The sequence below is a fragment of the Arachis ipaensis genome, chromosome B5 (genome assembly GCF_059453495.1).
Source record: "Arachis ipaensis isolate K30076 ecotype BB chromosome B5, ASM5945349v1, whole genome shotgun sequence".
Lineage (NCBI taxonomy): Eukaryota > Viridiplantae > Streptophyta > Magnoliopsida > Fabales > Fabaceae > Arachis > Arachis ipaensis.
Window position 1 is genome coordinate 81475394 of NC_142440.1, and position 25758 is coordinate 81501151.

The 25758-nt window shown below is 38.2% G+C and overlaps 1 protein-coding gene and 1 non-coding gene across 2 annotated transcripts; both read left to right on the forward strand.

Moving 5' to 3' along the window:
- The first annotated feature begins 10822 nt into the window (after positions 1 to 10822).
- Positions 10823 to 12813, forward strand: LOC107640696 (uncharacterized). Its single transcript, XM_088487085.1, has 4 exons — positions 10823 to 11362; positions 11492 to 11590; positions 11759 to 12274; positions 12727 to 12813. The coding sequence occupies exons 1-4, from the start codon at positions 10823 to 10825 to the stop codon at positions 12811 to 12813; spliced, it is 1242 nt and encodes a 413-aa protein (XP_088343211.1).
- An 11209-nt stretch (positions 12814 to 24022) lies between these two features.
- LOC148564765 (small nucleolar RNA R71) lies at positions 24023 to 24130 on the forward strand. Its single transcript, XR_015884194.1, has one exon. It is a non-coding gene; the product is annotated as a small nucleolar RNA R71 (small nucleolar RNA).
- The last annotated feature ends 1628 nt before the right edge of the window (positions 24131 to 25758 follow it).

Sequence of the window (25758 nt, forward strand, 5' to 3'; positions counted from 1 at the left end):
ATACATTTATTTTGTTGAAAAAAAGGAGGGGGGGACAATAGTTTCCCTAAAGAAAAGGAAAATATAAATAATGAATGCATATGAGAATTGAATGTAAATCAATGCATGAATGTGTGGGAAAAAAATGATGAAGGTTAGGTTGCATTGTTGTTACTAGATTGATATTGGTTGAGTGAAATACTTGAGCTAATAAAGGATTCGATCTCTTAGTCCACTTAGCCATATTTATCCCACCTTAACCCTAACCACATTACAACCCTGAAAAGACTTCATGATATTTGTATTCTTGTATCAAATAATTGTTGATTGTTAGATAGGATTGAGTGATTAAACACAAAACACTGAGCGTTTAGAGTGCATATACATCTGGTGAGGGTTCAATTACTCAATTCTATGTTTTTACACCTTTTATTATGTATTCTTGCAAGTTTCTTCAATTTGAAAACTTGAATTAATTCATTAAATTGAGATCACATTTACAATATTTCTTTTCTTTCAGCCCTATATGTCCATATGCTTACTTGGTTATTTGTTGGTCTGTTTTCACCAAATCAATAGGACACTATAGCATAGATGGATATAGATAGTATTTAGTATACTTGCATGCATATAGATAGTTGCATTTAATAAGTTGTTACCCTTTGATCATTCTCCTTGTTTGGGTTTAGCATGAGGACATGCTATTGTTTAATTGTGGGGAAATTGACGAGTCCATATTTTATGATAATTTTTTGCTTGAATTAAACGAATTTTATCATATAAACTCACACTAAATCACTAAAATGGAATACTTTTGTGATTTCTCTCTAAATTGGACCTAAATGTGAAAACATGTGTTTTTGTGCTTAAATTGATCATTTTAACCCCACTTTTATTCCATTCGATACCCTGATATGTTTTGTGAGTTATTCCAAGTTCAATAGGTAAGAATGGCTAGGTAGAAGTGGAAGTAAGCATGTAAGAAGGGGGAACACATGAAGAAAACAAAGGAGAAGCACACACTGAAGTTTGCGTATGCACAACCTCCTGTGCGTATTGTAAGAACCGAGACTAATTAACCGCCTAATTAGATAATTAAATTGCCCAAAATAGAATCCAAAAATTTAGAATGAGAATTTGAGTATTTAAATATGATTTTTGAACTCAGTGTATTTTTCTATGAAAAATTGAGAAAAACCACGAACCGACAGCTAAACCGATCGAACCGGTTTAAGTCTGCCCGGTACTGTTGATGAGTAAAATTAGATTTCCACACAAACTCATCGGTAAGTGTACCGGGTTGCATCAAGTAGTAATAACTCATGATAGTGAGGTCAATCCCACTGGGATTGATGGATCAAGTAACTTTAGTGAGGTGATTAGTTTATTCAAGCTAACAGTGATGAATGAAATGAAATTGAAGTAGCAGAGAGTAAATTGCAAGAATTATAAATGGACAGAAGGAAAAATGGCAGAAGCTTAAAGAGCAAGAAAAGTAAATTGCAGTAGATGTAAAGGGAATTGGGTGTCGAAAATTAAAGAGGCAGTAAATCAAAAACTCAGGACAACTGCAGGAATTGTAAATTGCATGAAAGTAAATTCAGATCACAGCAAGCTCAAATGTAAAGTTGCAGAATGTAGATTTGCAGAAAAGTAAATCAAGCTCAAGGGAAACGAAAATGTGAAACTGCAGAAGAACAGAATTGCAGGAAGATGTAAATTGCATAAACTAAATTCAATTCAATACTTGAAATGTAAAGTGCAGAAAAATAAATGTGTATCAAAGAGAGTTTTCTATTCTATCCTACTCCTACTCCTATTGCTCTCTAGCAAAGCTAGCTTGACAGCCTTCCTTTAATGAAATGAAATTGATGCCTTTATATAGGCTTTACAAAATGAAAATGAAATTGAAATTGAAAAGAAATTAAAAATGAAATTCCTAATCTAGCTTCTCTTTGTGCCTTTGAGTCATGTTAATGGGCTTTGCTTGCTTTGGATTTGAATGAGAGTGGGTCAGGGGTGCTTGGTTTAGTTCAAGTGGATCACGATGCATTTGGTGATGCTCCAAATGGAGCGTTCAGTTCAGTTTGTGAACTCCACGTTCACTCCCTTTGGTGCTCCCCTCACGTGCAGCTTGCCTCTAGCGTTCACATAGTGAACGTCACGTTTCCTTGATGAGCGGTCCTTTGGTGCGCGCTTGGTTTTCTTCATGGGCGCTCTCCTAGTGAACGCTAAGTTCATATTTTGAGCACTGGCTTATGTATGGAAGCCCAAGCCTTGCCTTCCCAACTTGGAATTCCTGAGAAAGTGAAGAAAGTTAACGTGGCATTCACTTCAAAGTGAACGCTAGCTATTTGTGTTCCTAAGTGTGGTTTTTGGGCCTTAAAGATTCCTATCACTTATTCTTCAATTTCATGCCAAATATAAATTGTTATATATCGTTGAAAATCTCTGAATGTCAGCTTTCCAACGCAACTTAAAGCGCATCAATTGGACATCTGTAGCTCAAGTTATGGTCCTTTGAAGAAGGCATGGTCATGCTGTTTTGGAGGCCGAAAACGTTCAATTAGTGAACGTGGCGTTCACTCAGTGAGCGCTATTTGGAGGCCAAAGTTAGCGCCAGCTTCTAAAGCCTAAACTTAATGTTCCCCCCATACTATTATATATCGTTGGAAATCTCTGGATGTCTACTTTCCAATACATTTGAGCGCGCATCATTTAAAGCTCTACAGCTCAAGTTATTCTCCTTGGAAGGTGAAGAGGTCAGCTGGCCTTACTATGTTCATCTTTGCACTTTCGGGGTAAGTTTTCTCCCTCAGATTTAGTGTCCACCATGCAATGCCATATATGCTTGGAATGCTCTAGCTTCCTACTTTCCAATGCCACTAAAATCACCTCATTTGTAGTTTTGTAGCTCAAGTTATCCTTATTGGAGTGTGAAGAGGTCAGGGTTACAAATCCTCTTTGCTTAACTTAGAAGCCTCTTTGAGTTTGTTTCCAACTCTTTTGCCACCTTGGGAGTGTGATTCTTCTTTTAGTACTTTTATTCCTTCTTTTTCTATTATTTCCTTCAAAATTTATAAAATCAAAAGATAAAAAGAAATATACCATTTAAGCACAAAATCATCTAATATTTAAGCACTAATTATCAATTTCTTGTATGAAAAAGCATAGAAAAACATGACATGATAACATGTCATCACAACACCAAACTTAAACCTTGCTTGTCCCCAAGCAAGGAAAGAATCATGCAATAGAGATTGATAATCCAAGGTAAGAAGAATAGAAACTCAATGTTCATGGTTGGCTAGTTTTCTATGCATGCTACAATCACAAAAGAGATGTAAATGATTGATGCTTCTTTCTAGCTCATTTTATGAAATCTTTTCCTTATATTTCTTCCTTGAAACAAGCTTTACGTTCTCTTATTAGCTTCTCCTTTTGGGTGCTTTGTCCCATGACTTGATAACAAAGCTACTACTCTAAATGCTTCGTTTTCAAGTATTACCACTTGATACATAAGCACCACAAGCATTTAATTAGAGGACTTTTTTAAGCTCATTTGTTTCTTTTCTTGACTCTCCAATCATTGATGCTCAGAGCCTTGAGCTTTGAGGGAGTGCTTTTGCACTTGAGACTAGCCTTGACTCTAAGTGTTTTATTTTCAAACTTTTTGCTTGATGCATAAACACCACAAGTACTTAACTAATGAATTGTCATTGGTACTCAGAGCCTTCAGCTTTCTCATTCTTTCCCTTTTTCTTTTATTGCCTTAATTCCATTTGCTTTTTCAAGGTTTTCATGGTTTAAAAAATTTCATAAAATGTCCTAGATGAAAACTTCAATTAAATAAAATCTAATGAAATTGAGCAACAATTAACCATACTAGCCTTCCAATACTTATATGCCCATGCTAAATTCTTCTTTAACAACCTTGTTTGTTTATGATCATGATACTTTATTGCATTTGAACTCACAAAATTCAAAGTGGTAGTCATAATGTCACGGCAAGATGTTAAAAATCAGTAATCAAACTATGCTTATTCATAACACACATGCATACAGAGAAGATAAAGAAAATCATGCAATTTACAGTGCTGAAAGTAAGTAGGAGGAGAAAGAAGCATTACCACCTTGTAGTTCATCTTCCTTGTTGTTCTCCTTTTCCTCCCATTCTTCCTCCTTTCCATACCAATACTCAGAATGCTTGCTTATCCTCATGCAACAATTAGAACAATGGTGATGGGTGTAGAATGGACCATGAGTGTCTTACACAATGAAATGTTAGTAGTACATCTGTTTAAGCAAGCAAAATTAAGAATAACCATCAAGGCACAGGAAACAGAGACATTATGGTTGCAAATATAAGAGGGTGTGCATGATACCTTTCATAAAAATATAAGTGACACACCAAACTTAGTGTGACACTTTCACTTGGAATTGATGCAAGTATCTAGTAAAGATTGGAACCAAATTTTGTTGCATAGCAACACCAAACTTAGAATGCAATCACATGTCAATTTACTTGAACTAAAACAAAGGAAACTATTATATGTTAAATACAATAACCAAGGGAAGAATCTGTCATGAATAAGGATTTCTTGGTAAGGTATTTAACAAAAACACTTAAGGAGAAAAATAAATGAAAGCATTAAAAACAAATATATGACTAAAACAAAGAGAATACTAAAGTGTCTAACTAAAAGAAAGATAACATTGCAAAGGCATTATGATTATGCAGACAAGTGGTGTTGCTGGATTTCTTGCACAGATAATTAAGTGGCACACCAAACTTAGAATCTTAGCGTGACACTTTAATTTTTGATTTGATGCAGTAATCCTTTGAGAATAAATTGTTGCAAGGCAACACCAAACTTAGAATGTAATAATATACCAATTTATTGAGATTAAACAAAGCAGACAGAAAAAGTAAACAAAGCAAAGAAATGAAATGTTACCTACGGTTGGGTTGCCTCCCAACAAGCGCTCTTTTAGTGTCATTAGCTTGACATATTTTTCTTCACTTTCTTCCTTTTCTTCCAGTTTGTTAAGAGGAATGACCTCAAGGGGGAAGAAGATTCAGCTACTGTCCCCTGTCTTGGTCTCTCCTCAGCAAGCTTCCTTTTATTATTTACTGAATTTAACTTGCTTGTTGGATCAGGGGGAGGATTGTTTGTAGTTGACCTTTTCTTGAATGTTGTCCTTGGTACCTTGGTCACAATCCTCTCTTCGGTGTTCTTGTTGGTTGCCTTCACTCCTTGGATATCAAGACATGGTTGATGTGTGATTGTTGGAACTTTATCTTCATCAAAAGCCTTTTGAATTGGTGGTTCCATGAGCTCTTCTTCTATGTAACTTTCTGCCTCACTTGAGTATGAACTTCCTTGATTGTCTTCCTCAATTTCTTGTTCTTCCACTTCCTCCTTTGCACTCAACATCTGGTTTAATAGCACTTTTATGGAGGAGGTTTGTTGATCTTCCCAAGATTTCTTCATCTCCTCTTCATATCTTTCAATCAGGAATTTAAGTGCTGAGACATTTTGGTTCAGGGAAGTTTGTGAGGGTTATGAGTTTTCATGTTCCATTGTCATCTCAAGTGGCTTTTGTAGATATGCAACCTCAAGTTCAATTACATCCACTACCTCTTCCTTCTTTACTGAAAATTCACTTGACACAGAGACCTCTTCTTCTTGTTCTTCCATTTCCTCCTTCACATCCACCAATTGGTCTCCATCTTCCTTGCTTAGCAGTTTTGAGTGTTTTCTTATTTTGCTCATCCATCCTTTGGAGGAGGATTTCTTGTTCTCTCTAAGATTATTTTTGCCTTTCCAACAATTCCCTAGACTTTTAAAGGGGATCCTCAGATACTAGCTCAAAAGATGAAGGTTGAGAGAAATTTTGTGGATATGGATGTGTTGTGGTGAGGTTATTTTGAGTGGTATGGAATGAATCTTGTGAGTCATGAAATGAGTTTTGTGACTGTTGAGATGATTTTTTTGTGTAGTGGAATGAATTTTGTGGTTGGTGAAATGAGTTGTATGGATCTTGAGAGAAGCTTTGTGTTAAGGCAAACTCATGTGATAAAAAATTTTCAAGTGAAAAACTGGGAGGTGAGGTTGGACAGTTTATCATGAATGAATTGAAAGTTTGCTCAAGTGATGATGGCTCTTGATTGATGGAGTATGACACACTGGGTGCTCTCTGATTTTGATCCTCCCAAGCACAACTTGAAGAATTGTTGAATTTATCACAGTATGGATCATCTTGTCGCATTGGTGGACAATTTTGCATGAACTTATTGAAAGCACACTCCAGTGATGATGTTTCTTGATGAGTGGAGTATGAACTATTGAATGCTGTTTGGTTTTGATCCTCCCACCTACAACTTGAGTGATTGTTGAATTTATCACAGTGTGGATTATTTTGTGGCATGGAGGAACAATCTTCCATGTATGTACTGACAGCATAATCAAGTGATAATGTCTTTGAATGATTAGAATGTGAATCATTGCAATTCCCTTCCCAGCCATCATTTAACTGCGTGTCATAACAGTATGAGTCACTTTGTGGCTCTGGAAAATAGTTCATTTCACTTGATAGTTCATATTCTCTCATTTCTTGTTGATATTCCCAGTCACCATGAGGATAATGACCTAAATCATCTTGTGGTTGTGGGCAATATCTCATGAAATTGTCATGATCATTTTCTGAAGTATATCTCCATTGATTGGGTTGCTCAGAATCTGTTAATTCTTGGTGATACTCCTAGCCACCATTAGGATACTGATATGAATCATTTTGTGGTGGTGGTTGATATCCCATATGATTTTCTTGTGGTTCTGAATCATATCTCCATTGATTGGAGTGCTCAAAATTTGCAATTTCTTGGTGATATTCCCAGCCACCATTAGAGATTGTTGATGGTGGGTAATATCCCATAAAATCTGTTTGATTATAAGATGAGTTGAACAACATTTGAATTTTGTAACACACATCACCAATGAAAACTGAAATTCATGTCACAGCATGAATTTCTTATTGAGGCAATAACTCAAACCCCTTGCTATCAGCTTAAAACAGAAAACAAAAACAAAGAAAATTCGTAATCTAGACCTCTCACCCACTTAATCATTGTCGATCTAAATCAATCCCCGGCAACAGCGCCAAAAACTTGATGGGAAAAATTAGATTTCCACACAAACTCACTGGCAAGTGTACCGGGTCGCATCAAGTAGTAATAACTCACGAGAGTGAGGTCGATCCCACAGGGATTGATGGATCAAGCAACCTTAGTGAGGTGACTAGTTTAGTCAAGCTAACAGTGATGAATGAAATGAAATTGAAACAGCAGAGAGTAAATTGCAAGAAATATAAATGGACAGAAGGAAAAATGGAAGAAGCTTAAAGAGCAAGAAAAGTAAATTGCAGTAGATGTAAAAGGAATCGGGTGCTGGAAATTAAAGAGGCAGTAAATAAAAAACTCAGGACAACTACAGGAATTGTAAATTGCATGAAAAGTAAATTCAGATAACAGCAAGCTCAAATGTAAAGTTGCAGAATGTAGATTTGCAGAAAAGTAAATCAAGCTCAAGGGAAACGAAAATGTGAAAGTGCAGAAAAACAAAATTGCAGGAAGATGTAAATTGCATAAACTAAATTGAATTCAATACTTGAAATGTAAAGTGCAGAAAAATAAATGTGTATCAAAGAGGGTTTTCTATTCTATCCTACTCCTACTCCTTTTGCTCTCTAGCAAAGCTAGCCTGACAGCCTTCCTTTAATAAAATAAAATTGATGCCTTTATATAGGCTTTACAAAATGAAAATGAAATTGAAATTGAAAACAAATTACAAATGAAATTCCTAATCTAGCTTTTCTTTGTGCCTTTGAGTCATGTTAATGGGCTTTGCTTGCTTTGGATTTGAATGAGAGTGGGTCAGGGGTGCTTGGTTTGGTTCAAGTAGATCACGATGCATTCGGTGTTGCTCCCAGTGGAGTGTTCAGTTCACTTTGTGAACTCCACGTTCACTCCCTTTGGTGCTTCCTTCACATGCAACTTGCCACTAGCGTTCACTTAGTGAACATCACGTTTCCTTGATGAGCGCTCCTTTGGTGCGCGCTTGGTTTTCTTTATGGGCGCTCTCCTTGTGAACGCTACGTTAATATTTTGAGCACTGGCTTATGTATGGAAGCCTAAGCCTTGCCTTCCCAACTTGGAATTCACGAGAAAGTGAAGAAAGTGAACGTGGCGTTCACTTCAAAGTGAACGCTAGCTGTTTGTGTTCCTAAGCGTGGTTTTTGGGCCTTAAAGATGCCTATCACTTGTTCTTCAATTTCATGCCAAATATAAATTGTTATATATCGTTGGAAAGCTTTAAATGTCAGCTTGCCAACACAACTTGAAGTGCATTAATTGGACATATGTAGCTCAAGTTATGGTCCTTTGAAGAAGGCATGGTCATGTTGCTTTGGAGGCCGAAAACGTTCAATTAGTGAACGTGGCGTTCACTTAGTGAGCGTTGTTTAGAGGCCAAAGTTAGCGCCAGCTTCTGAAGCCCAAACTTAATGTTCACCCCATACTATTATATATCATTGGAAAGCTCTAGATGTCTACTTTCCAATGCGTTTGAGCGCGCAATATTTAAAGCTCTACAGCTCAAGTTATCCTCCCTGAAGTGTGAAGAGGTCAGATGGCTTTACTGCAGGTTGATACTATGTTCATCTTTGCACTTTCGGAGTAAGTTTTCTCCCTCAGATTTAGAGTCCACCATGCAATGCCATATATGCTTGAAAAGCTCTAGCTTCCTACTTTCCAATGCCACTAAAATCACCTCATTTGGAGTTTTGTAACTCAAGTTATTCTTGTTGGAGTGTGAAGAGGTCAGGGTTACAAATCCTCTTTGCTTAACTCAGAAGCCTCTTTGAGTTTGTTTTCAACTCTTTTGCCACCTTGGGAGTGTGATTCTTCTTTTAGTGCTTTTATTGCTTCTTTTTCTATTATTTCCTACAAAATTTATATAATCAAAAGATCAAAGAAATATACCATTTAAGCACAAAATCATTCAATATTTAAGCACTAATTATCAATTTCTTGTATAAAAAAGCATAGAAAAACATGACATGATGACATGTCATCAACTGTGTGAGAAAAAGTGAAAATAGTTGAAAACCTTAGAAAAATATTAGAAATGAAAAACCGGGCATTAATTTTAAAGGTTTGGCTCAAAGTTGGGCCAAACGGGCTAAAAACGCTAACAGGTTGGACCGGGCCCAAGATGGGCCCAAGACCAACATATATATAGGTTCATTTAATGAACCCATTCAGCACATCACTCTCAAAAACTCACACACACCAGCTGAGAAGACAAGAGGGAGAAGAGAGAAGAAGCAATATTCATGCTTCACTTCAATCCGCGATATCTTGAGCTACAGTGCTCCGATTCGCTTGCCGTTAGTGGCTATGCAAAGCTCTCGCCGATTCCTAGATGGTGTTTCGAGCACCATATCTTGGGGGTTCCTAATGATGATTCCGAAGGATGACATCACCGTGGAGATTTGTCGAGTTGGCATTTGAATCGACAATGTGATATCACAGCCAATAGGACAGGCATTCATCATGTGCATTTCTATTTGTTTGTTTGCTTTGCCGACTTGTAATTGCTTGCCTATTTGTATAACATGCCTAATTGCTTACTTGAATTACTTGCCATATATGTCTATACTTGTGTTTTACTTGCATTGATATTAATTGTGCTTTCTACTGGGATTGAGGAGGTTCGGAAGGCGGTGGCGATGGGATCGCATGGAGGATAGGTTGGAGAAGGCTGTGGCACAGCGGAGAATTGTTAGACTAGAAATCCCTTAAGTTAGATTACCCCTTTTATTATATTAAGGTTTTATGTTATGCTTTACTGTTTTAGATATGTTTTAAGATGAATCCTGTGATGGATATGAAGTTCTATGATTGCCTTTGGCGTTCCGGGGTCTTATATCTTACATCACTGGGCACTATTACCATACTGAGAACCTCCAGTTCTCATACCATATTCTATTGTTGTTTTCTAGATGCAGGTCACAACCCACCTCGGTGAGTTGCTTTGATGGTGACAGAGCGGAGGATCCTGGATAAATTTTGGAGTCTTTTATTTATTTTGTTTACATCTCTCATCCTTTGTATTTTACTTTTTCCTAGAGGCTTATTTTGAGAGAGAAATCTTGTATAAGCTGTTTTAACTTCAGATTTCTGTATGGTCTGTATAAAGCTAGCCAACTTAAACTCCGCGAGCCGTGGCTAGATTCTTATGCTATTATACTCCTATCTTTTGTTATATTATATCTTTTCTTGCACGTTAATTTAGTATCTTCGTGTGTACGTTTTGCACTTTTCAAATCCTATTTTTGAGCTGTATCCTTCATCGGGCTTCTAGAATATATTATTTCTTCTCTATATTATATGTATAAGCTTAGAACTGTAGTAACCTTTCATTAACCTTTGCCTCACGATGTGAGGTAAGGCTTAGAGTAATTAAGGTGATACATTTAGTGGTATCAGAGTAGTTCGTCCTCTTGAGCCTGAGGGATGGATCGATTGTGCTTTATTGCATACTCTGTGTATCTTTTTCTTTGATGTTATTAGGTTATCTACTTGATATTGCAAGCATGCTTGTTTGTGAGTGCCTTTTTGGGATAATTGAAGCACTAGGCTTTTGATATTGAGAATGATCACCTTGATATCAATTGTTTGGTGTAGACAGGAACCCTAATGGCCACTCACGGATGAGGTCGTACATATTCACGAGCCGAGAGTAGGAATGCACAACCGGCCAATAACTAAGCCAAATTCATGGCGGCAATTGCTAATCTGGTGAATAACATAGAAGCTAATACTGCTGCGACTCTACAAGCTGTGCTGAGGTTAGACCAATCGGCTGGAAACGGAAATGGGAATGGCGAAGGAAACATGAATGATAATGTTGAAGGAAGTGGTGATAATATGGAAAGTACTCCGATAACCTTGGCAATTTTTCTCAAGGTTCATCCTTCAAGTTTCCGAGGTTCATCCAACCCCACAGAAGCAGATAACTGGTTCGAGGCCATGGAGCGTGCGCTGCAAGCACAATATGTCCCGAATAACCAATACGTGAAGTTTGCTGATTATCAGCTTCTGGGAGAGGCTCAGCATTGGTGGCAAGGAGAGTGCCGCTTGCTACAGCTTCAGAATGCCGATGTTCCTTGGGATGTTTTCCAAACGGCCTTATACAAGAAGTACTTTCCTGAGTCTACAAGGGAAGCGAAGGCGATGGAACTTATGCAGCTGAAGCAAGGTTCCTTATCTGTGGCGGATTACACTAGCCGATTTGAGGAGCTTTGTAGGTTTTCTAGAGTATGTTAGGGTGCCGCGGAGACCTATGAAAGCTGGAGGTGTATCAAGTACCAAAGGGGCTTGAAGGATAGCATCATGACTACTGTGGCTCCTATGGAGATTCATATTTTCTCCGATTTGGTGAATAAGGTGAGAGCAGTTGAAGAATATGCAAAGACAGTAGCTTCATCAAAGGACACTCATGGAGGAAACACTAGTCGGGGACGTGGCAAGTACTTTCAGCCGAGGGTGCAGAATTTCAAAAGAGGAGGACATGCGCCTTAAGGACAAGGAGGCTTCAGAAAGAACACTCATGATCAGTTTCAGCGTGGCAAAGGGAGAGGAAATCAGAGTAACATTTTTCCGGATTTAGCTTGTGATCGTTGTGAACATTTTCATCCATATGACTCTTGCAAGATTGGTTTAGGTGGTTGCTTCAACTGTGGATTGCCTAGTCATATTGCGAGGGATTGCACTCGCGGGAAGAACTTGAATGCGGGTCAGAGTCAACATCAAGGGCGAGTATTTGCTGTGAACGCCAAGGATGCTACTAAGGCGGATCCGTTGATGGGAGGTATATGTTTAATTGGCGATAAAACCTTAGCTGCATTGTATGATACTGGAGCTTTGCATTCGTTTCTTTCATTTGACAAAGTTGAGGAACTAGGCTTGAAAGAGTCAGAGTTAGCATTTGAATTGCATGTACATACTCCGCATCAGACGGTTATGACTAGGTCAGGTTGTAGGCAAGTAGGTTTCAAGCTTGATAGTAGAGATTTTGTGCATGACTTGATTTGTTTACCAATGGTTGGGTTGGAGATGATTTTGGGGTTTGATTGGTTGTCAAAGAATCAAGTTATGTTGGATTGCTTTGAGCGGTCAATTCAGTTTATGCCAGAAGGAGAAAATGGAGATGTGGGGAAGAGTGTCACGGTTATATTCTGTTGGCTACAAATGTGTTAGGTAATAATCAGAACTTAGATCAGATTTTGGTAATTAGAGACTTTCCGGAGGTATTCCCGGAAGATATTCCTAAATTCCCACCTCAAAAGGATATTGAATTTGCGATTGAATTGGTGCCTGGAACCGGACCACTGTCGATTGCGCCGTATAGGATGGCTCCGATAGAGCTGGCGGAACTAAAGACGCAGTTGGAAGAGCTTCTGAACAAGAGGTTCATTCGACCGAGTGTATCTCCATGGGGAGCGCCAGTTTTATTGGTGAAGAAGAAGGATGGAGGAATCTGATTGTGTGTGGATTATCGACAATTGAACAAAGTGACTATGAAGAACAAGTACCCACTGCCAAGGATAGATGACTTGATGGATCAACTGCAAAGAGCTGGAATGTTTTCTAAGATTGACTTAAGATTCGATTACCATCAGATAAGGGTGAAAGAGGATGACATTCTGAAAACTGCGTTTAGGATGCGCTATGGACACTATGAGTTTGCGGTGATGTCCTTTGGGTAAACAAATGCACCTGCTGTGTTCATGGATTACATGAACAGAGTATTTCGTCCCTTTTTGGACAAATTCGTGGTGGTTTTCATAGATGATATCTTAGTTTATTCTAAGACGGCGAAGGAGCATGAGGAACACTTGAGAATTGTGTTGTAAATTTTAAAGGAGCGGGAATTGTATGCTAAGTGGTCCAAATGTCAGTTCTGGAAGGAGGAAGTGAAGTTCCTAGGTCATGTGGTGAGCAAAGGAGGAATAGTGGTGGATCCTTCGAAGGTAGAAGCAGTGATGGAATGGGAAGGGCCAACGACGGTGATGGAAGTCAAAAGCTTCTTGGGCTTAGTCGAATATTACCGGAGATTCATTGAAGGATTTTCTCGGATTGCACTACCGATGACTGATCCACCTCAAGAGACTATGTTGGTAAAGACTTTATCAATAAAATCCCGTTGCAAGTATAGCTCTTCCCAACAACAATCCTCGAGTATCAAATTTAGAAGGGATTTGGTTGTCACAAGTTCAACCCTAATAAAAGTAACCGAAGTATTCAAATCTCGGGTCGTCTTACAAAGAATGGGCAAACATGTGCTTCAACATTGGTTAGAAATCCGGGGTTGCAAGTCATGAGCAAGAAATTAAATTAGGAATCTTAAGAAGCAAGTAATCTTGGAATGCAAGAAACTAATACAAACAATTAGAACAAAATGTGAATAATTCCAAACTCATCAAATAACATCCAATGTAATTCTATTCTAACTAAACAAGTAACTATAACTAAGACAAAGCAATAAAGATTTTTGGGTTTTCAAATATGAATGATAAAAGTAACTCTTGGCTAGGCATGGGAATTGAGGTCACTATCCTTGTCTAATAACCATATCTTGACAATTATGAGGAACCAAACTCATTAAGTCTACTTCTATACATGAAGTATGTTAAATGGTTTGGTCAACATCAACCCATAAGGTCCAACCTCACTGCTAATTAATCTAGTAGTAGGCTAGTGTCAATGGCTATCAAATTGACCACTAAGGGTTCCTAAATCATCAAATCTATTAGACCCATTAACTCAAGCTTACCCAATAATCTTAGCCTAGGCCAAGAGTAAAGAGAACTACTCCATAATCAAAGGAGACATTTCATCAAACACATGGTAAGCATTCATAAAATATCTAATTAAGTTGTAGTTAAATTGAAACTAACAAGTACCCACTAACAATTATCAACAAACAATCATTCAAATAACACAATTGATCATGGAAACCATCAATGCAACAATAACAAATCAAGATCTATAAGATTCACGGAATGGGTGTAAAATGACAAACAACAAGGAAACATAAAACTATCACAAGATCTAAGCAAAATTATTCTAGAGAATTCAAATTAAACAACTAAAACTAGTAATTAACAAGATCCAATTCAGAATTCAACAAGGGAAGATCAAATCAAAGCTAGATCTAGAGAGGAACAAAGGTTTCTCTCTCTAGAAGAACAAACAACCAAAAACTAGCTAAATTATGTCAAAGTGTAAAATGATTGATCCCCTCTTTCCCCCTAGCATCCTTAGGTCTTTTCCATGCAGAAACAGCTTGAATTTGGGCCTGATGAGCCTCAGAAATCGCCAGGCACGATTTCCTTTAATGAGGTCACGTGAGCTTCCTGCGCGTGCGTGCCGATTGCTTTTGAGATCCACGCGTGCGCGCCATGTGTGTGTGTGCGTCGGTGGGAATTGTTTGATCCGCGTGGATGTGTCCATCCTTGCGCGCCGCTTCCAGCTTTCCTCATGCACGCGTGCGTGTGCAGTGCGCGTGCGCGCCCTTTGCGAAGTTCTCAAAATCCAAATCTTCATGTCCCTTCCTCTTGGGCATGCTTTCTTTCTCTCTTCTAGGCCATTCTTGCCCTATAAATCCTGAAATCACTCAAAAAATACATCACGGCATCGAATGGCAATAAAAGAGGATTAAAATATAGAAATTCTAAGGCAAAATAAGCATGTTTTTTATCATGAAGCAAAATCAGGAAGAGGACACAAAACCATGCATTTCTTGTGAATAAGTGTCAGAAATATTGACAAAAACCCCCAAATTAAGCACAATATAAACCACAAAATTGAGGTTTATCAAATCTCTCCACACTTAAACCAAGCATGTCCTCATGCTTAAAATAAAAATACCAAAGATCATGGTAAGAAAGGGTTTATGCAATGCAATTTTCCTAAATGAATGCATGCAACTAATATAAAATCATCTATCTAGTCGGTCAAGGGTAAATCTATCCTCCAAGAAAACATATGAGCATATGGGGTGAAAATGCTATGTAGTTCACGAATCCTACTAATTTGAACATCAACATGAAGTGCATATAACTTGCTAGATGAACGCTTGTGAAAGCCGGGAACAAGGAGTTGAGCATCGAACCCTCACTGGAAGTGTATCCGCTCTATTCGCTCGAGTGTATAGGGTTCGTCATTCAATCCTCTCCTAATCATTCTTCCAAGATTTGTCTTTCATCTAATAATCAACAATTACTTAATTCATGCTTACAAGTATCATGAGGTCTTCTTCATGGGTTGTAAAGGGGCTAGGGTGAAGGTAGGGATGTATATGGTCAAGTGAGCTTAAAATTTGAGTCCTTGATTAACCTAAGATCCCACTAGACACATAGGACAACCTATTACAATTATAATACAATACCTAGCTACTCATGGGTTTAACTTTTTGCATACTCATGCATTCTTTCCAATTCACATTCCTTATGCATTGTTATTATCACTTTGTCTTGGGGCATTTTTGTCCCCTTTCATTGCTTTCTCTCTTTTTTTTATTTATTTTTTGTTTCTTCTATTTTTCTGTTTCTTTTTCTTACATTCTCATATAGACACATACAATTACTTTTTCTTTTTGGTCCCTACTTTCTTATGGTTTCATGTATAAAAGTTCCAACGCACATGGCTCAATAATTTAATACATGAGTATGTTTCCACTTCCCAAAATTTCCAATTACAATTACAATACACCTATTTATATCTACCCAAATTTCCCAAGTACACCCTCCCAATTAATTGATACACACCTCCACTTATCTAAGCTAATCAAGGATCCAAATTTAGGGACAATCATTGTTTTTCGCTTAGGGTTGTTGATGTGCTCTTTTTAAGAACAAAGAGGGTTTACCATAGGCTCAAAGTTGGTTAGCAATCTTAGATAAAAGGGTTAAGGCCGTTTGGGAAAAGTAACTATTGAAATGATGGCCTCAATCATGTAAATGCATTCATACACAAAGTAATGGACATATAGAATCAGACAAAGCAAGGATTACAATCATAGAGAGAGAACAATGCACACAAGAATGGGAATTAATCGTTAGAAGATATAACCACAAAATAGGCTCAAAACTTACATACTTGTGTTCTTAGCTCAATCACTATGTTCCAAAATACATTCTTAAAGTAAGTTTTCCGCAAAATTTTTTTCTCACAACGGCGCCATTTTGATGAACGAAGATTTGCTCGATGGTCTAGATTACTTCTTATAGAAAATAATTACTTCGTTGTAAGCATGGCTCCAAACCAACAAACAATTCTCACATAAAAAATTTTGGTTGTCACATGTACAAACCCCAAATAAGAATTAACCAGAGTATTTGGACTCCGGGTCGTCTCACAAGGAATTGCAATGAAATGGTAAATTATTGGCTATAAAGGGACAAGGGGGTTTGATTTTTAGTTAACAAGAAAAGTAAATAACAAGAAAGTAAATGACAAGAACTAATAAAGAAAGGTAAACAATTCTTGGCTAAGCATAGGAATTAAGATCACCATCCTTGTCAACAAACCATACATTGATAATTATGAGGGGCCAACCTATTAAGTCTACCTCCAAAAGCTTTAAGTACGTAATATCTACTCCTAAGCTTGAAGTATGTCAAATAGGCTTGATCACATCAACCCATAAGTCCCAACCTATCTACTAATTAGATTAGTAGTGGGTTAGTGTCAATGGATATCAAATTGATCAGCAAGGGTTCTCAAATCACCAATTCAATGAGACCCAATGACTCAAGGTCACTCAATTCCCTTAGCCTAGGCCAAGAGTAAAGAAAACTACTCAAACACTATAGAAAGCATTATATCAAAAACCTAATGTGGAATAAAAGTAAACATTACAAAATGCTAAAATTAATAAAACCCATAACTAATACAAGTAAAAAATCAATAATAGCAAGCAAGATCAACATAAAAGAAACATAGAAACATGAAATTTCATTAAAGGAAATCAAGATCCAACAATTTTTTATCAACATAAAAGATAGCAAAATGAGAATTTAACACTACAACTAAAGAAACAAGATGTAGAAATAAGAAATTGTAGAAGAAATAAGATGGAATCATGAAATTGAATCAAGATCTACAAGATATTAAACTAACCTAACCTAATTCTAGAGAGAAGAGGGAGCTTCTCTCTCTAGAAACTACTCTACATGATGCTAACACTTCAAACAATTGCTCCCCCTTTTTTTTTTCATACAACATAGGGAAAAGCTATTCTACACATTCTTGACAAGTGGTTAGGCTAGTAGGCAAGAAAACACTTATAAATTCATGCACCATTCAAGACAAAGCATTTCCTCTAACTTCAATAATTCATCCATACCAAAATGATGAAAACTATATGAACATCCTATCTATCCAACAAGAGCAACAAATCTAGCAATCCTATGCAATTAACAACATCAAGAAGTCACAAAATTCACAAGAATATAAAGCTAAAAACAAGATGGTATACACAAGGAAGATCTTACCACGGTGGGATGCCTCCCACCAAGCATTTTTCTTTAACGTCCTTAAGTTGGACGCTCAGTCGCTTAAGATTCTCCTTCCTTAGGTGCATCCGCCAATAGGAACACCTCTAGCTCTTTTGGGAGCTTGTAGCCATGATACTTCTTCACTCTATATCCATTCCCCTTGAAGGTTGCTTCACTTTTGGGATCAAACAACTCCACCACTCCATAGGGCTTTATCTCCTCACCTTGAAGGGTCCTTCCCATCTAGAACGGAGCTTGCTAGGCATGAATCTAAGCCTCGAGTTGTAGAGGAGAACCTTATCACCTTCTTGGAAATCCTTCTTCTGGATGTGATGGTCGTGAAATGCCTTAGTCTTTTCCTTGTAAATTTGGGCATTCTCATACGCTTCGTTCCTCAAACACTCGAGCTCCTCTAGTTGTAATTTTCTGGCTACTTCCGCCTTGGTTGGTTCCATGTTGCACTGCTTTACCGCCCAATAGGCTCTATGCTCAATTTCCACCGGAAGGTGGCATGCCTTACCATAGACGATCCGGAAGGGCCTCATCCCTAACGGGGTCTTATAGGCCGTCTTATACGCCCATAGTGCATCTCCTAACCGGAAGCTCCAATCCTTCCTTTGTGGATTGACCACTTTCTCCAAGATTCTCTTGATCTCCCGGTTGGACACTTCTGCTTGTCCATTGGTTTGCGAATGATAAGCAGTGGCAACCTTATGCAATACTCCATAGCATTTGAGCAGTATCTCTACTTTCCTGTTACAAAAGTGGGATCTTTGGTCGCTCACGATTGCTCGTGGTGACCCATAACGGCATACAATGTGATTTCTAATAAAAGAAACAACGGTATTGGCGTCGTCAAGGCGGGTAGGAATTGCTTCTACCCACTTTGACACGTAGTCAACCGCTAACAGAATATATAGATACCCACTTGTGTTGGGAAACGGTCCCATAAAGTCAATGCCCCATACATCAAATATCTCACAAAACAACATATGTTGCTGAGTGGTTGACGAAATTGTGATCTCCAGGCTCGAACAAATCCTGGTAATGGCTCCAAAGCTTGGTGCTCTGATCTTATTTCATAATTGTCACAACTTCGATACAACTAACCAGCAAGTGCACTGGGTCGTCCAAGTAATACCTTACGTGAGTAAGGGTCGAATCCCACGGAGATTATTGGTATGAAGCAAGCTATGGTCACCTTGTAAATCTCAGTCAGGCAGATATAAAGTGATAATGGTGTTTTCGAATATTATATAGTAAAATAGGGATAGAGGTACTTATGTAATTCATTAGTGAGAATTTCAGATAAGGGAATGGAGATGCTTTTCGTTCCTCTGAACCTCTGCTTTCCTGCTATCTTCATCCAATCAGTCTTACTCCTTTCCATGGCTGGCTGTATGCAAGGGCATCACCGTTGTCAGTGGCTACATCCCTTCCTCTCAGTGAATAATATGCTCACGCACCCTGTCACGGCACGGCTATTCATCTGTCGGTTCTCGATCATGCTGGAATAGGATTCACCCTCCTTTTGCGTCTGTCACTAACGCCCAGCACTCGTGAGTTTGAAGCTCGTCACAGTCATTCAATCATTGAATCCTACTCGGAATACCACAGACAAGGTTTAGACTTTCCGGATTCTCTTGAATGCCGCCATCATTCTAGCTTACGCCACGAAGATTCCGGTTAAGAGATCTAAGAGATATTCATTCTAGCTTATTTCATGTAGAACAGAAGTGTTTGTCAGGCACGCGTTCATAAGGGAGATGGTGATGAGCGTCACACATAATCATCACCTTCATCACGTTCTTGGGTGCGAATGGATATCTTAGAAGCGAAATAAGATGAATTGAATAGAAAACAGTAGTACTTGCATTAATCTTTGAAGAACAGCAGAGCTCCACACCTTAATCTATGGAGTGTAGAAACTCTACCGTTGAAAATACATAAGTGAAGGTCCAGGCATGGCCGAGATGGCCAGCCCCCTAAAACGTGATCAAAGGATCATAAGGTAATCCAAAGATGCCTAATACAATAGTAATAGGTCCTATTTATAATAAACTAGCTACTAGGGTTTACATGAGTAAGTAATTGATGCATAAATCCACTTCCGGGGCCCACTTGGTGTGTGTTTGGGCTGAGCTTAAGTGTAGCACGTGCAGAGGCCATTTGTGGAGTTGAACGCCAGTTTTTGTGCCAGTTTGGGCGTTCAACTCTGGTTTTGGATCCTTTTCTGGCGCTGGACGCCAGATTTGGGCAGAGAGCTGGCGTTGAACGCCGGTTTACGTCGTCTATTCTTGGCCAAAGTATGGACTATTATATATTGCCGGAAAGCCCTGGATGTCTACTTTCCAACGCAATTGGAAGCGCGCCATTTCGAGTTCTGTAGCTCCAGAAAATCCACTTTGAGTGCAGGGAGGTCAGAATCCAACAGCATCAGGAATCCTTCTTCAACCTCTGAATCTGATTTTTGCTCAAGTCCCTCAATTTCAGCCAGAAAATACCTGAAATCACAGAAAAACACACAAACTCATAGTAAAGTCCAGAAATGTGAATTTAACATAAAATCTATTAAAAACATCCCTAAAAGTAACTAGATTCTACTAAAAATATACTAAAAACAATGCCAAAAAGCGTATAAATTATCCGCTCATCACAACACCAAACTTAAATTGTTGCTTGTCCCCAAGCAACTGAAAATCAAAATAGGATAGAAAAGAATAGAATATACTATAAATTCCAAACTATCAATGAAACATAGCTCCAATCAAATGAGCGGGACTTATAGCTTTTTGCCTCTTGAATAGTTTTGGCATCTCACTTTATCCATTGAGGTTCAGAATGATTGGCATCTATAGGAACTCAGAGTTCAGATAGTGTTATTGATTCTCCTAGTTCAGTATGATGATTCTTGAACACAGCTATTTTATGAGTCTTGGCCGTGGCCCTAAGCACTTTGTTTTCCAGTATTACCACCGGATACATAAATGCCACAGACACATAATTGGGTGAACCTTTTCAGATTGTGACTCAGCTTTGCTAAAGTCCCCAATTAGAGGTGTCCAGGGTTCTTAAGCACACTCTTCTTTCTTTTTTTTTTTTGCTTTGGACCTTGACTTTAACCGCTCAGTCTCAAGTTTGGTTAGGGACAGCTTGGTTTAGCCGCTTAGACCAGGATTTTATTCCTTTAGGCCCTTATATCCACTGATGCTCAAAGCCTTGGGATCCTTTTTATTGCCCTTGCCTTTTGGTTTTAAGGGTTATTGGCTTTTTGCTCTTGCCTCTTGGTTTTAAGAGCTTTTGGCTTTTACTGCTTGCTTTTTCTTTCTATATTTTTTTTTTGCCTATTGTTTTTTTTTTTTTCTGCAAGCTTTGTTTTTTTGCTGCTTTTTCTTGCTTCAAGAATCATTTTTATGATTTTTCAGATTATCAAATAACATGTCTCCTAGTCATCATTCTTTCAAGAGCCAACATATTTAACATTCTTAAACAACAACTTCAAAAGACATATGCACTGTTCAAGCATACATTCAGAAAACAAGAAGCATTGTCACCACATCAATATAATTAAGCTAAGTTCAAGGATAAATTCGAAACTCATGTACTTCTTGCTCTTTTGAGTTAAAACAGTTTTTTATTTTAAGAGAGGTGATGGATTCATAGGACATTCATAACTTTAAGACATAGTTACTAACTGCTAATGATCATGTAATGAAGACACAAACATAGATAAGCACCATAACATAGAAAACGAAAAACAGAGAAAGTAAGAACAAGGAATGAGTCCACCTTAGTGATGTCCTTGAGCTCTTCTATGTCTCTTCCTCGCCTTTGCTGCTCCTCCTTCATTGCTTTTAGATCTTCTCTGATTTCATGAAGGATGATAGAGTGCTCTTGATGTTCCACCCTTAGTTGCTTCCAATAATTGTGTGGAAGAAAATGTATCCCCTGAGGTGTCTCAGGGATCTCCTGATTTGCAGTCAAATGTTCTACCACTGAGCTATAGACCCTTGATGGAAGCTTTTGTCTTCCCTTTTCTTGATGTTCCACACCAAACTTAGAATGTTGCTCGCCCTCGAGCAAAAGAAGAAAGAATAGAAGAAGAAGAAGATATGGAGGAGATGGAGGGATGTGTGTATGGATGTGAGTGGTGGATGAAAAACAGAAGGGATGGTCATGAATGGAGAGATAGAGGGTGAGGTGGGTGGGGATCCTGTGGGATTCACAGATCCTGAGATGATCCTGTGGGTCCACAGATCCTGAGATGATCCTGTGGGGTCCACAGATCTTGAGGTGTCAAGGCATTTACATCCCTGCACCACTTTAGGCATGCAAAATGCCCTTGCACACAACTCTGGGCGTTCAGCGCCAGGTTGGTGCCCATTTTGGGCGTTCAACGCCCCTTTGATGCCATTTCTGGCGTTGAACGCCAGAACCATGCTTGTTCTGGGCGTTCAGCGCCAGGATGCTCCCATTCTGGGCGTTCAGCGCCAGAACTATGCTCTGTTCTGGTGTTTGAACGCCAGACAGACGCTCCTCTAGGGTGTGATTTTTCTTCTGCTGTTTTTGATTCCGTTTTTGATTTTTTTGTTTATTTTGTGACTCCACATGATCATGAACCTAAGAAAACATGAAAAACAATAAAAATAAGAATTAGATAAACATTGGGTTGCCTCCCAACAAGCGCTTCTTTAATGTCAATAGCTTGACAGTGGGCTCTCATGGAGCCTCACAGATGTGCAGAGCTTTGTTGAGACTCTCCAACACCAAACTTAGAATTTGGATATGGGAGTTCAACACCAAACTTAGAGTTTGGTTGTGGCCTCCCAACACCAAACTTAGAGTTTGACTGTGGGGGCTCTGGTTGACTCTGCTTTGAGAGAAGCTTTTTCGGCTTCCTCTCCATGGTTGCAGAGGGAGATCCTTGAGTTTTAAACACAAAGGAGTCCTCATTCCATTGAAGGAATATGTCACCTCTGTCAACATCAATCACAGCTCTTGCTGTGGCCAGGAAAGGTCTTCCTAGGATGATGGATTCATCCACTTCCTTTCCAGTATCCAGGACTATGAAATCAGCAGGTATGTAAAGGCCCTCAACCTTTACTAATACATCTTCTACTTGTCCATAGGCCTGTTTTCTTGAGCTGTCTGCCATCTCTAATGAGATTTTAGCAGCTTGCACCCCATAGATTCCCAGTTTCTCTATTACAGAGAGGGGCATGAGGTTTATTCCTGAACCAAGGTCACACAGAGCCTTAAAGACCATGGTGCCTATGGTGCAGGGTATTATGAACTTTCCAGGATCCTGTCTCTTCTGAGGCAATGTCAGTTGATCCAAATCACTTAGTTCATTGATGAACAAGGGAGGTTCAACTTCCCAAGTATCAATGCCAAATAGTTTGGCATTCAGCTTCATGATTGCACCAAGAGACTTGGCAGCTTGCTCTTCAGTAACATCCTCATTCTCTTCAGAAGAGGAATACTCATCAGAGCTCATGAAGGGCATAAGAAGGTTCAATGGAATCTCTATGGTCTCTAGATGAGCCTCAGAGTCCTTTGGTTCCTCAGAGGGAAGCTCCTTATTGATCACTGGACGTCCCAGGAGGTCTTCCTCCTTGGGATTCACGTCCTCTCCTCTCCTCACAGGTTCGGCCATGGCGCTTATGTCAATGGCCTTGCACTCTCCTTTTGGATTCTCTTCTGTATTGCTTGGGAGAGTACTAGGAGGGATTTCAGTGATCCTTTTACTCAGCTGGCCCACTTGTGCTTCCAGATTTCTAATGGAAGACCTTGTTTCATTCATGAAACTTACAGTGGCCTTAGATAGATCAGAGACTAGATTTGCTAAATTAGAAGCATTTTGTTCAGAGTTCTCTGTCTGTTGCTGAGTTGATGATGGAAAAGGCTTGCTATTGCTAAACCTGTTTCTTCCACCATTATTAAAGCCTTGTTGGGGCTTTTGATCCTTCCATGAGAAACTTGGATGATTTCTCCATGTTGAGTTATAGGTGTTTCCATAAGGTTCACCTAAGTAATTTACCTCTGCTATTGCAGGGTTCTCAGGATCATAGGCTTCTTCTTCAGAAGATGCCTCTTGAGTACTGTTGGATGCAGCTTGCATTCCATGCAGACTCTGAGAAATCATATTGACTTGCTGAGTCAATATTTTGTTCTGAGCCAATATGTCATTCAGAGTATCAACTTCAAGAACTCCCTTCTTCATAGGCGTCCCATTACTCACAGGATTCCTTTCAGAAGTGCACATGAACTGGTTATTAGCAACCATGTCAATGAGTTCTTGAGCTTCTACAGGCGTTTTCTTTAGGTGAATGGATCCACCTGCAGAAGTGTCCAGTGACATTTTTTATAGCTCAGATAAACCATCATAGAATATATCCAGGATGGTCCATTCTGAAAGCATGTCAGAAGGACACTTTTTGGTCAACTGTTTGTATCTTTCCCAAGCTTCATAGAGGGATTCACCTTCTTTCTGTCTGAAGGTTTGAACATCAGCTCTAAGCTTGCTCAGCTTTTGAGGAGGAAAGTACTTGGCTAAGAAAGCCGTGACCAGCTTATCCCAAGAGTTCAGGCTGTCTTTGGGTTGAGAATCCAACCATAATCTAGCTCTGTCTCTTACAGCAAAAGGGAAAAGCATGAGCCTGTAGACTTCAGGATCTACTCCATTAGTCTTAACAGTATCACATATCTGCAAGAATTCAGTTAAGAACTGAAAAGGATCTTCAGATGGAAGTCCATGAAACTTGCAGTTCTGCTGCATCAGAGAAACTAATTGAGGTTTCAGCTCAAAGTTGTTTGCTCCAATGGCAGGAATGGAGATGCTTCTTCCATGTAAATTGGAATTAGGTGCAGTAAAGTCACCAAGCATCTTCCTTACATTATTATTAGTTTCGGCTGCCATCTCCTCTTCCTGTTCGAAAATTTCTGAAAGGTTATCTCTGGATTGTTGTATTTTAGCTTCTCTTAATTTTCTCTTCAGAGTCCTTTCAGGTTCTGGATCTGCTTCTACAAGAATGTTCTTATCCTTGCTCCTGCTCATATGACAAAGAAGAGGGCACAGAAAAATAATAATAGTAATAGAGATCCTTTATACCACAGTATAGGGATCCCTGTGTGAGTAGAAGAAGAGGGGGAGACAAAGAATGTACTATAATGGAAGAAACACAACTGTGAGGATGGCAGAGATGTGAGATGAGATCTTAGGATATGAATGAATAAATAGAATAAGATGGGGGAGGGATAATTTTCGAAAATGGTTTTTGAAAATTGTTAGTATTTTTTTCGAAATTTTTTTTTAAAATTAAAAATAAAAATAATTAGTTAATTAAAAAGAAATTTTTGAAAAAGAGGGAAGATATTTTCGAAAATTAGAGAGAGAGAGTTAGTTAGGTAGTTTTGAAAAAGTTAAGAAACAAACAAAAAGTTAGTTAGTTAGTTGAAACAAATTTTGAAAAGATAAGAAGTTAGGAAGTTAGAAAAGATATCTTTGAAAAAGATAAGATAAGAAGATATTTTTGAAAATATATGATTGAAATTAGTTTTAAAAAAGATTTGAATTTTAAAATCACAATTAATGACTTGATTCATAAGAAATCACAAGATATGATTCTAGAACTTAAAGTTTGAATCTTTCTTAACAAGCAAGTAACAAACTTCAAATTTTTGAATCAAAACATTAATTGTTTATGTTATTTTCGAAAATTTGGTATAAAAATAAGAAAAAGATTTTTGAAAAATATTTTTTTTTTAATTTTCGAAAATAACTAAGAATTTTGAAAAAGCTTTGATTTTTGAAAAAGATTTTGAAAAAGATAAGATTTTCAAATTGAAAATTTGATTTGACTCATAAGAAATAACTTGATTTTTTTTAAAATTTTTGAAAAAGTCAACTCAAATTTTCGAATTTGATGAGAGAAAAAGGGAAAGATATTTTTTTGATTTTTGAAATTTTTATGAAAAACATGAAAATTATGCAATGCATGAAATTTTTAGATCAAAACAATGAATGCATGCAAGAATGCTATGAATGTCAAGATGAACACCAAGAACACCATGAATGTCAAGATGAACATCATAGACACAATTTTGAAAAAATTTTAATGCAAAGAAAACATGCAAGACACCAAACTTAGA

What these genes read in the sequence shown, in the direction of transcription:
- LOC107640696 (XM_088487085.1), top strand. Translation starts at nt 10,823, where the DNA reads ATGGCGGCAATTGCTAATCTGGTGAATAACATAGAAGCTAATACTGCT. An exon ending in AGCTTTGTAGGTTTTCTAGA is followed by an intron (nt 11,363 to 11,491) that starts GTATGTTAGGGT and finishes TTGGTGAATAAG; the next exon opens with GTGAGAGCAGTTGAAGAATA. An exon ending in GCAAGTACTTTCAGCCGAGG is followed by an intron (nt 11,591 to 11,758) that starts GTGCAGAATTTC and finishes GACTCTTGCAAG; the next exon opens with ATTGGTTTAGGTGGTTGCTT.